Genomic DNA, 13,095 nt, shown 5'->3' on the forward strand with positions numbered 1-13,095 from the left:
AACTCTAAAAACATTCGTGTTTTTCACATGCATAGAAATACATTTGAGCGTTAAAAAACTGAAAAAATTCAGTAAAATTATTCGTTATTTATGAGATGTATTTGTTTTCCGTGTTTTACTATGTATTTATAAGATATTTACATTTTTGTGAATGTGTGGTGTTAACGGTCGGTAATTTTGATTTGAGAGTTTTCTATGTTATCAAAATATATATCTGTTTAGAACATATAAGCGTGGAAGTCACGCGAGATAGTGTGCGTGATAAACATCGTATGTGAATGAAGAATATATTTACTATTTAAATCGATTGCATATAAAGCCTAAAGAGTAAAACAGATTTCTGGGCCGCCTATGGGTACACAACATATAAACCCACCTGCACCCATTTTCTTTTTGTTGACGGTACATCGTCTAGCGCGGATTCGTCGCGACTTTCTGAGCTAGAAGTCTCCCGCAGACCCAGGCAAGAGTTTTTAAAAGAGCTTTGTTCTTCAGTTGCACTTCTTGCCTCATAAACGTAACTAAGAACAGCAGTAAACTAACTTTCGCTCTTGCTCATATTGCAATGTTTTCATGTGAGTGACTATACTAAGACCAAAATGCAACGCGTGCTTCGCGCTATATGACGAAATATTGGAAGTTGCTTATTATGTATATAACAGTACAAAATCTATTTAAACTATTACTCCTATGTTGGTGCTACACATATTTACATTTGTAATATTTACACATCACAGGTGAAACTTTCAAAGCTACTTGCATAACAGATCAAATCCCTACAATGATATTCACAACGGTAGTTTGTTGAGAAGTTGACAATTTGAAGATGAGAATTTCAGATTTCAATGACGAGAAAAAGATGGCCCACAATTCCAACCAAGTAAACTCCATATATTCAAATCAACTGACGTTGAAGGACTGGAACTGACGTACGGATCGCGTAATAGACGAGGACTTAGGCTTCAATTTTAAATCTATAATATGTATTGTCGCTACCATTCGTACCTTAATATATATATGGAGCTTAATCCTTTGGCTTTCACTGTTTTTCAGTTTACGATGAATTTACACTTCTTTACAGTGCAAGTACAGCTTTTCTACAGTGCAACTACAAACTTCCAAAGTGAAATTACAAATAAACTGCACAGCAATCAACTGCAATATCCTCAAACATCATCTAATTTATTCTCACATGAAACAACTGCGTTCTAAAAATCTTACATTGATGGTCTAACTACGTTGGCAATACAGTATTCTAGGAATATGACTTAATGATTTCTAACAATCTTACATCGATGGTCAAACTACGTTTGATATACGGTATTCTGGGAACAGGGCTTAATAATTTCTAACAATCTTACATCGATGGTCAAACTACGTTGGCAATACAGTATTCTGGGAACAGGACTTTATGATTTCTAACTATTTTACATCGATGGTCTAACTACGTTGGCAATACAGTATTCTGGGAACAGGACTTAATGATTTCTAACTATTTTACATCGATGGTCTAACTACGTTGGGAATACAGTATTCTGGGAACAGGACTTAATGATTTCTAAAAACCTTACATCGATGGTCTAACTACGTTGGCAATACGGTATTCTGGGAACACGACTTAAAGATTTCTAACAATCTTACATCGATGGTCTAACTACGTTGGCAATACGGTATTCTGGGAACAGGACTTAATGATTTCTAACAATCTTATATCGATGGTCTAACTACGTTGGCAATACAGTATTCTGGGAACAGGACTTAATGATTTCTAACTATTTTACATCGATGGTCTAACTACGTTGGCAATACGGTATTCTGGGAACAGGACTTAATGATTTCCAACAATCTTACATCGATGGTCTAACTACGTTGGCAATACGGTATTCTGGGAACAGGACTTAATGAGTTCGAACAATCTTACGTCGATGGTCTAACTACGTTGACAATACGGTATTCTGGGAACAGGACTTAATGATTTCTAACAATCTTACATCGATGGTCTAACTACGTTGGGAATACAGTATTCTGGGAACAGGACTTAATGATTTCTAAAAACCTTACATCGATGGTCTAACTACGTTGGCAATACGGTATTCTGGGAACACGACTTAAAGATTTCTAACAATCTTACATCGATGGTCTAACTACGTTGGCAATACGGTATTCTGGGAACAGGACTTAATGATTTCTAACAATCTTATATCGATGGTCTAACTACGTTGGCAATACGGTATTCTGGGAACAGGACTTAATGAGTTCTAACAATCTTACGTCGATGGTCTAACTACGTTGGCAATACAGTATTCTGAGAACAGGGCTTAATGATTTCTAACTATTTTACATCGATGGTCTAACTACGTTGGGAATACAGTATTCTGGGAACAGGACTTAATGATTTCTAACTATTTTACATCGATGGTCTAACTACGTTGGCAATACGGTATTCTGGGAACAGGACTTAATGATTTCCAACAATCTTACATCGATGGTCTAACTACGTTGGCAATACGGTATTCTGGGAACAGGACTTAATGAGTTCTAACAATCTTACGTCGATGGTCTAACTACGTTGACAATACGGTATTCTGGGAACAGGACTTAATGATTTCTAAGAATCTTACATCGATGGTCTAACACTACGTTGGCAATACGGTATTCTGGGAACAGACTTAATGATCTAAGCTATAAATCACAGCAAAAACAAATCCATAACAACAACATCTCGTATTACTCATCCGATAATGCTCTTAACAATCCACATATATCCTTTCTAGTTCCTAGTAAGCAATATTATCCATACGCATCCCTATACATGATCATTTTTCATACAATCTATACAACCTGAAGACAGGGTAGATGTAGCGACCAAAACTTTGAGAACGGCATTTCTAAAAGCGGCTTCAATGACGCTCTTAACAATCCACGTATATCCTTTCTAGTTCCTAGTAAGCAATATTATCCATATGCATCCCTATACATGATCATTTTTCATACAATCTATACAACCTGAAGACAGGGTAGATGTAGCGACCAAAACTTTAAGAACGCCATTTCTAAAAGCGGCTTCAATGACATCTCTTTCATCGTAAGTCAAGCCTGCATGATGATAAGCAACGCCATAACGTAATGTTTTCTTGAGTACACCATCAAGGCCAACTTGGCAACTACGAAGCTGCTCAAACACATCCTTCAAAGCGTCAATATCCAAAATTCCTGTGTACAGTGGGCTCTTCTTTTGGTCGTGTTCCGTTGTACTGAATAATTTGTTAAAATGCTTTGCAATTACTTCCGCTAATTTCTCGCACCAGGACTTTGTTGGGCAAAATATCAACACGCCGTTACCACGAACAACGGTCTCTTGACACAACAATAACACGTGTTCTTCATCACCGTCGATTAGCTGTGACATGTCCAACTCACGTGACACGTTGCCTGATCTATCGTATAGAACTGTACCGACCTTAAAATATTCCGTCAGAGGTACAGGACGATAGTCCGTATAATATAGATCAGCTTTGAGCCACGTGGCAAGAGTGTTTACGTTAGGCAAAGTGGCGCTCATACCAATGATTTGGACATTGTGATCTAAGAATTTGAAATGTTGCCAGTCAGTGAGGGACACTTTATGAAATATTGGGGAGGAGGTGGCTCGTCCTCAAGGCATGAGAATTCTGGGAGATTTCAGGGCATACCTATAGGTATAATTTTAAAATTTTATCTCCAGAAATTTACTTTAGTGATTCCTACGTAAACACAATCCTACACGCACACGGTTCAATGTCTGCTGGTATGTGTGCAGAACAGAAGTCTATCAAATGGTTATTATTTAACATCACACTTAATATAAATCCTAAATGATTAGGATTCATATTATGTATAATCTCTGATGATGGCTTTGAAATAAACATCACACTTATGTTAGGTAGGTGTGATTTGAGGGATTTTACGCAAGATTTTAAATCAGTTGCCCCCAAGTGTCCGCCAGTGGATTCTGGTTTAAATTTCAACAGTGGTCAGGTTGAAGTAGTGCAAAGAGAAATATTCAAAGCAGACAATGTCAGAAGACATTACCACTCTTAAGATAATATAGCTTTATAAGTGGATTAGTAACCAGCCGGATTAGTAACTGAATCCAAGCAGCAGTTAATCCACCTGGATTAAATTGAATCAAAGCACCACCAGTTAACGCACTAAAACTAATTCCCCCTTTCACCTTCAGAGACAATCATCGACTAGGTACTTACCCATAATGCTTTGCGTGACGTAAAGAACCTTCGTGAGAAGTAATTCCAGGAGATAGCCTCGAGATGGATCACCTATCAAATGAATTTCATCCACCACAATGACACCAACCAAATGAAGCTGTCCAGACTCCATTAGACGATTTACAAGACCGTTTGCTTTCTCAATTGTACATACAGCGATGTCAACGGAGTCAAAGCCTTTACTTGGCACCTGACTACCCATATAGCCATCAATCGTCAAACCACACCCACCAAACATACGCTAAATTTTTATTGGTCAAGTAAGCATTACTAGCGAATTGTTCAAGCCAACTGTTTTACTGGGATATTTTAGGGATGTATCGTTGCTTGGAAAATACTTGGTGTGGTTATAATCATTGGGTTTTATTACACCCCGATGTGTTCCTCCCTCAAATATCTCACACCCCTCCCCCCCTCACTGACTATATCAATGCTAGTGCTGTGCAAACTCCAGTTTTTCAGCTTCGGCTCCTGCCTCTTGTCAATTCTGAACTCCGGCTACGGCTATTTTATAACTCAAATATCTGGTTGTGGCTGGTTAATTTTGCAAGTGACTGTTTAACTGTTTAAGGTATATCATTAGTAAAATTTATATAATTGAAGTTAACTTTACGCAATCCGATTTTCAATCATAACTTAGCATGTGTGAACGGTATCTAGCATCATGTTGTGTCAGGTATAAAACGTTTTATTTTCATGTAAGTTTTTCAATTTTAACCGATAATTATTGTTCGTTGACACAAAAATGTTTTTATCGGACACGTTTATCGAAATCTGACAGTAATTTGGAGCACAAATAACTGCTGTCGGAGTTTTGCCGGAGATGAACAAACGCCAGGCTCCGGCAGGCAAGAATGGCGGGAGCTGCGGCCTAACTCCGGTTCACAGCACTAATGACTGTCATCATACAGAGAAAATGAAAGACAGAGTCATAATACCTTCATGTAAAACATCTTTTCGCGAGCAACACTAACAAATGGTAAGATAAACAAAGCCTTGCATTTTGTTTCTAAGATTCGCTTTAACATTAAAATCTCGGCGACCATCGTCTTCCCTGCACTTGTTGGGGCAGAGTACACAAGGTTTCCTGCAAGACACAAAAATTTATGTTATAATTTACCATTTGCAAGAATGTGCAAGGAAATAGACGATTGAAAATTGAAATAATATACTATTAAAGCCAAACCACCATTTCAATTCAAACATGCTAACTGCCCCCTCACTATAATATCTCAAGTCATACCTCCATTTAAGACATTCCCAGTGCGGAGACACTGCGCCTGCCATTGAAACATAGTTTTGATGCCGATCTTGTCATATTGTTCCAAGATGCTAGCAGGCAATCCCCATGACGACAGGGTACATTGATCTTGAGTAAGACAATGACCTGTGGAATCCTGTGTTGTACTGCCTTGAGAGTTTATGCAACTAGAACTTCTATCATTACTGTCACCGTCCATTTTACAGTTTTGATTTTTTTTTGGGCTTTCATGTAAGATCATGGATGGAGTGGAGTTGCATGTTTCCTCATTATCCAACTTTGAAGTCTTTGCATCACATACACCAATATTTGATTTTAATCCATCTTCTTTACTTGACATACCAATTGCGTCACCTTTGGTCATTCTTATTGTTTCTTTAACCCTGGATGTACTGGTCTTACCACACTTATCCCCAGATGTACCTTCTTCAAAAAATTTATCATTTGGTGTACTAATGAATTTATTTTGATCACCACATTTATAAACTTGATCAATTCTATTGGCAGTTGTACCTAGTTTATCATTATTATCCATAATTACACCAGATAAATTTGTTGGAAGAGGTTTATCAGGGATAATTGGGGACAGACTAGCAATATCCAAGGTTTTTGAAACACAATTCATATGTTCTTGTTCCATTTCATCCACAGCAAACAGAGCTTGTGAATCAAGAGCAAATGAATTGAAGAGAAGGCTGCATCGAGTTGAGTTTTCATGAGATATTTCCACCACCTATTGAAAAATAATTGATTCTGTTAAATTATGGATCCTTTTTCTATTGAACGTTATACGCCATTGCCTATTTTGTGCTGGTAAGGGCAACATACAATGGCAGATAAAGGGTGAAAACAAAAATGCTGTATAAACCATCACTTTATCATATTACTACTTTATATTTATCACATACATAATATTCTCACTTACATTGAAGATGGCATCTTGAGATTTTAAAACATGTTTCTTTTAAAGAAACTTATCATATTCATTAAATGTGCATAATCTATAGTGCTTTTATGCAGTTACGGTAATTCTTAAAATGTGACACACATTAAGTGTATTGACTTTCAATTCATTAAATGTGGTCAATAGGAAAAACTGCAATACACAAAGCTAGATGACTTCACTTTTATAACAATTCATGACTTAAATTGTGATTCATATCTTCAGCCTTAATTTTTACCATTACTGAGAGACAATGCCCTAAACAACTGCATCCTCCTTCCCCAAAATAAAAAGACAAAATGCCAAGAAACATTAAAATAAAAATTACTTAGCATGATTTTTAGTTTAAAGTTGCTTATCAGGAAAATCTGGGTCAACAAAAACCATGAGAGGTCCTTAAAATCATCAAAAATATAGACAATCAGTAGCAATCACCTTTTCATCACAAATAGAGACCATTTGATCTATTTTATCATCAACTGGCACATCATTGTTACATGATGTGGAATTACCATCAAGAGCAGAAGGAAAAGCCTGTCTCTGACCTAAACACAAAAAGTCAAGAAATGATATTACATAAAAGCATTACATTGTCTTAAAAGTCAAAAGCATTGAGTTGTTTAAGACAATAAGCTTGTTGCAAAAATATACAATCATTTGAATATGATGTACATTAATAGGACATGTACAAACAGTGGATGCACGAAATAGATTAAATAGCAGCAGTGGTTGTTGGAAAATCAATACTTACACAGACAAATGAATTCAAACAACAAATATCAACACAAGCTACGTGACTACTTCATGATTTTGAAATGACTCACCGTCGTGTTTTGTACGTTTTATATTTGAAGGTGTTTTTTCGACAAATTTGGCACGTTGTCGCCATGTCTGAGACAGTTTTTTCATCATCAAACAATTTCAAAATGTAAGTATAGGTTTTTATATTTCGAGAAGGCAAATACATTGGAGATCATTTGAATTACTACATCTCCTCCTAAAGAAAACATGCGCCGTTAGTGTAAATTGTAAATTCAAACTAAATTGATAAATTCCCAACAAGTAATTAAAATACTTCGTTCTCATTGGTCAGTTACTTGTGGTTACTTCGTTGCCAGACTATTTGTGTTCAATACAGCGCGTACACGAAAGTAGCTTTGGCCCCGTGCCTTGGCCTAGAGTCAACCATAGATAATACAGAGCATTTATTATTTATATAACGTTAGTGCCCATGGTTGCAGTGTTTGACTGTATAGTACTTATCTAATTTGCTTTCGCGCAGGATGGGACCATCGGGGTATTCAAGGTTGGGTCAGGCAGGAGGGGGCATGCCTGGGCAGCAATGTTTAATGAAGCAGAAAGTTTGACAATTTATCATGCTGAAGAAAACAAACCAAACGTCAATATTTCACTAAATAAGCATGAGAGAGCATGAGTTTAGGTACGAAATTCTAACAACGACCAACTGCCAATTGCATTAAATTACACTGATTTCAGATTAACTATCTTGTTCTATCACAAATGGGAGAATCATCTGAGCGAGTCATTTCACTTGACTAGCAGTTAAAGGCATGGAGAATAGCTTGGAGTTCATACCATTAAGAATCAGAGAACTAGAGGGCTCTGTTAAGAACAATTATCGATGTGATAGAGAAAATTAATTTAAAGACTCATAAGAAAATAACCTTATGAAATCAAGACTAGCAATTGTCATATTTATTTTGCTTCACTGTTCGAAGTTTCATTTTCAAGTATTTCTAATTCCTCAATCCACGAATTATAATATCTGCTATAAATATCAGAGCAAGTTTTCATGCAAAATAATAAGCTGATACAAAATTATAGAGAACAATAAGAACATCTCTAACATTGTAACGGATACTATGAGTGCCTTAACAAAGTGTCACAAATTTTCAGATGAATCATTTGCACATGCGCAGTATGCTAGAGCATGGACAGTCGATTTGACCAGCTGCCCAAGCTCATGGTCATGGCAACGACCAACTGTATAAACTAGTACCGATTAGAGGGGGTAATTAGCTTGCTAAGTCCAAAATTTTCAGATAAATCTCCTGCGCATGCGCAATCTGCTTAAGCATGGGCAAACGAATTGACCAGCTTCCCAAGTTTAAGATCAGGACAACGAACAATTGCAAGTAAATAGCATGCTTAGTAACAGATAATTAGAAAAATCATCAGCGCATGCACTCGAGCAAGGGCAGTCCACTCGATTAATTGTTCATAGTCTTGGCAACGACTAACTTTATGTACTTGCACTACATTTGCGGCAATTAACTCACTTAGTCAAAAATTATCGAAGAAATCAACTGGGTATGAGCAGTAGTGACTTTAATAATACTACAACTTTCGTAAGCCTTTGAATTTATGCATATATATATACAAAGTGTATAACAATGTGCCCTCCCGGCTATGCATATATCTATATATAAAGCCAATACTTGGTATAGTAGATGTCAACTCGCAGTGGAAGCTCGGTGCGATATAGTATGCAGTGGCTTAGGAGCCCAGACTTTGGTCGCGACCGCACTCTCCCTGCGAACCCCGAGCAAAGGACGGAAGCTTGCTATTGGCATCCCCAAGTAGGATAGCGTGGAGGGGCCGAAATCTCCTACCGAAACGTTAACATGCGGCGTTCTATTGCCTTGCGCTTAAGAGGGTATCGGGAAGCATGGACCGAAAACGGGTTTTTTTGCTTTCGAATTTTATCTTTTTGTTTACGGAAGTTCTTTCATAAAATAAATAAACCAAGCAATGTTTCAATTAACTTCTTCTGACATTGTGCCTTTTTCTGGAACTTATATTTAAGACAAACTTAAATATGTTTTATACAATTTTTATTGGTTTACATCTTTCTGATTTAACTCTCTCATTTACTGTTACTCATGTATCACGAGCAAACCATCCATGGGCTTCATGGCGAAGTAGGATTATCTGGTTCCCTTGATTAACTTGCGACGCTTTAGTGCTCAACTATCTCGGGGCATCGGAAGGCATGGACCGAAAACTGGATTTTTTGTTATCAAAATATTTCTTTTTTCTTCACAAGAGTTCTTCTCATAAAAGAAACTAGAACATCCAAAGACACGGCAAAGGTTCAAACAACTTCTGCTTTTTTGATTTATAATTTAAACCAACTCTAAGCATGTTTATACGTTTATTTATATGTTACCTTTTACAATATAACTTTCTCATAACTCTCTCGTGATAAACGAGAGCCTCCTTATACAATATGTTTTTCTCATTATGAACGAAAGCATCCATGTGCTTCATCGAAAAAAAGGATCATCTACTTTTTTCATAATAGTTTCTACAAAGATAACATTTAATAAGCCAAGCAATTTGTGTCATCTAAATTAAACCTCGCTTTCAACCCCTATGTTATAAAATTTTGATTCATTTTGGATAGTAATATTCTTTTACCTTACAATATTTTCATGATTCAATCAAGAAAGCAACTTCTCTTCTCGAGTAATTTTGCGATTAAGCTGCACACTTTTCGGAATCAAAGGAAGTCTTTTGATTGTACAGAGACAGCCTTCCAATTTATAACGTACTTAAGCGTATATAAAGCTTTTCCAAATCATGCACAAAATTTCTTTCACATGACCAAATTACCGTCTATTTAAACGATGTATGTAATAAAAAGTTACCTTGACAACTGAGGCAAACCCTCCTTTTCCCAAGCCTTTGCAACACCTCAAATTCATTCCGAAGTCTTGAATATCTCGCAGCCTAGCCGAAAGGAATAGGCATCAAATCAGGAGACTCATCATCATAAGCACAGCTATTTTGACTTCCCCCATTATCTTTTTCAGCGTCAAGCTAATCTGAAGTGATGTTATTTGCTTAAACCGTGCAACATGGGATTTGGAGAGATAAAAAACTGTCCAAGAAGCTGCTGTCCTAAGCATTGGTTGACGTTTTCCGTATATATAGACATCTATACAAAGTATTTGATATTAAAGACTTAGCTATAAATTCTTCGTCACTTTAATGCTTGTTTTTCTTCATGATCTTCATTTTCTCAAGTGGAAGCTTTGAGTGGAAGTTTTCAAGCATGGCTATCATTATATTAGCAAAAATATATACCGAGAAGGATAACATTCTTTATGACGCTGCGATTCAATGAAAAGGAGCTTACAAGTTCAAAACGAGCTTTTCAATGTATCCAATAACCAAACTCTTTTTTCTTGACAATTAGTCGACATTTTAAAGAAAACACCTAAAGAATGTAACGATAGAAAACCAAAAAGGTCGAAACGCGTTTACTTACCTTAAATCATACCTTAAAGACAAATATCAGAGAAAAATAGCAAATAACAAGTCTTTATATATATGTATTGAACTAAACGAAAATTGCTCACATTTTTTTCATGTTTAATTACGCATGCATACAGTTATCACATATAATAATCGAAAGTTTCTATCTGTGAATGAACGTGAACTGATCCTTCTACAATCTTACGGAGAAGCCGCCACATTCTCTGTTTGTCCTATATAATATGAACTATTATATAACTAAATAAGTGTTATATTTGCAACACAAGTATTATTGAAACAAACGACGCCCCATACAACCAGAAAGTTGTAATTCAATGTTATAAAATACAGGGCCGGGAAGCATGAAGCATATTTGGGGGGGAGGTTGTTAGGGGTCTGGGAGCAAAAAAAATATTTAAGACGCCCTTAAATCACTGTCAGGGGTATATTAAATTAATGTTATGTCCTCCAGCCCCTTGGTTGTACAATCCCTGAAAAATTAAAAATTTAAACGTCACTATTCTCTACCCCATGTTTCGTTGACTGCCCAACATCACCTCCATCAAGATCGGATACAATGACTATTTCACTCAAATGTGAATTTTGTCTATTTCTAAGTGTCGTTTTATTTTTGCTTGATGAAATCGAAACATCCGAGTCTCTTTTCTTCTTCTTTGAGGTTTTGCCTCCGTTATCGGATTGTTTAGGTCTCTCAAGCTTAAAAAACCCAGGGACGCCATCAATCTTGTCACCTTCGTCATGAGAATTTTCAACACCATCAAAAATAACTTTAGCCAAGCCTCCATTCTTCAAAAACTCCAGTTCTTCGCAATCAAATGACACAAATAAGCAGGCTTCTTTATACACTTTTCTGAGTTGATGATTGAATATATCAAACAAGGTACGTTGAAATAATTTTACTTGCTCGTTTAGATTGTCATGTGTCACCGCTTGACCGTCCTTCATCAGGCACATTTCTTTTAGGGTATTCAAGGGCTCTTTAACGTACTGTATTGCAAATCGACGTTTTTTACTGCCAACCGATAAGTCATATAATTTAAATCGAAATGCGTCGCCATGTCTTCCTGTTTCCTTGACTTTAAAGATTTTATTATCGACCTTGCTCAGATCATCCTCTGTATGACAGTCAAGTGGTATGAGTAATATTAACTTATTCTTGTTTAAATTCAAAGAACTTGCAGCTTTTTTGAACACTGGAAGTGCTTGTTTGAGATAGATAAAGTACTGCCATGCTATTCCGTTTGCAACGTATGTTTGATTTTCTTCAAGAATCGTTGACATAAAAACATCAGACTGCGTGTTCAGGTTGAGTAAGTATTCTACAAGAGGACCGACGCCAATACCACCAATGATATAAGCAAGATATTTAAGCTCAAACCACGGCTTACCAGCACTAACTCTGAACAGTGTTAGACACATGGCAAACAAAGCACTCAATATTACAATTAGATACACCGGTTTCCAATGAATTCCACTAAAACAAGACTTGACCATGTTTTTCCAACATCCGTCATAACGCTCCTTCGTGTGTTTGCATTCTTCTGCAACGAGCAAGACGATCAATTGATGTTCCAAGTACGACACCAAAAAAGCTTAATACGATAGCATATAAAAATGGGAACGTTAAAATCTCTTTCCTTGTGAAATATTCTCCTGTTGTACTTCCGTCTTCGATGTGGTTGACACGCGTATATTTGTACTCATCACGGTAAAGGACGCTATAAATCACCACCAATAAAGCACCGATCAATAATTTCACGAGATATGCTCTTCTTGTTCTCTTACCTCGCTTCTTGGGAACAGAAGTATAGCATGTTTTAACTATAGCAGAATTTTCCTTTTCTGTTACATTTGCTTCCATTTTCCGTAGTTAAGCTACTGATTTCCTGTCTGAGACATACGACTAAAGTAATTTAAATAATTTTCATCGACATTATTCTTGGAAAACGCGCAATCAAATTTCCCCAACGTTTTTAAGTATTAAGTAAGTAGTCTTAACTTAAGATAAAGATAAGACCGTAAATTCAACCAATTGCCTCTTTCTATAATAGATACTTTGTTCAAAGGTATTTTCCGGTCAGACTGACTCGGCGCTCCCCAACTCATGCTGAGAAAACATACAAACATACTCACACAAGTTACCATTTATGGTAAAGATTAAATGTTAGTGTAGTAAAGCGGGCGTATGATTGTATCTAAATGACGTGGCAATGAGAGTCGAGAGCGGAGCTTGTCATATTAGAAAGATCAGGGAACAGTCTTTCAAGTCCCGACAACTAATTTTGTTTGCAGCTCATCGTCGCGAGGATAATCAGGTAATTTTA

At 36.6% G+C, this 13,095-nt stretch overlaps 2 protein-coding genes across 2 annotated transcripts; both read right to left on the reverse strand.

The window, feature by feature from the left end:
• Positions 1 to 600: 600 nt before the first annotated feature.
• Positions 601 to 7,496, reverse strand: LOC124441192 (DNA polymerase theta-like). Its single transcript, XM_046991623.1, has 6 exons — positions 7,294 to 7,496; positions 6,905 to 7,014; positions 5,509 to 6,259; positions 5,204 to 5,352; positions 4,245 to 4,506; positions 601 to 3,585 (listed from the first exon to the last, which is right to left on the reverse strand). Exons 1-6 carry the CDS (start codon positions 7,379 to 7,381, stop codon positions 2,972 to 2,974), a joined length of 1,974 nt encoding a protein of 657 aa, XP_046847579.1. The 5' UTR covers positions 7,382 to 7,496; the 3' UTR covers positions 601 to 2,971.
• Positions 7,497 to 10,807: 3,311 nt separating this feature from the next.
• On the reverse strand, positions 10,808 to 12,966 carry LOC124441376. Its single transcript, XM_046991831.1, has one exon. It carries the CDS (start codon positions 12,263 to 12,265, stop codon positions 11,258 to 11,260), a length of 1,008 nt encoding a protein of 335 aa, XP_046847787.1. The 5' UTR covers positions 12,266 to 12,966; the 3' UTR covers positions 10,808 to 11,257.
• Positions 12,967 to 13,095: the final 129 nt, after the last annotated feature.

This window comes from Xenia sp. Carnegie-2017, unplaced genomic scaffold, assembly GCF_021976095.1.
Source record: "Xenia sp. Carnegie-2017 unplaced genomic scaffold, XeniaSp_v1 HiC_scaffold_20, whole genome shotgun sequence".
Lineage (NCBI taxonomy): Eukaryota > Metazoa > Cnidaria > Anthozoa > Malacalcyonacea > Xeniidae > Xenia > Xenia sp. Carnegie-2017.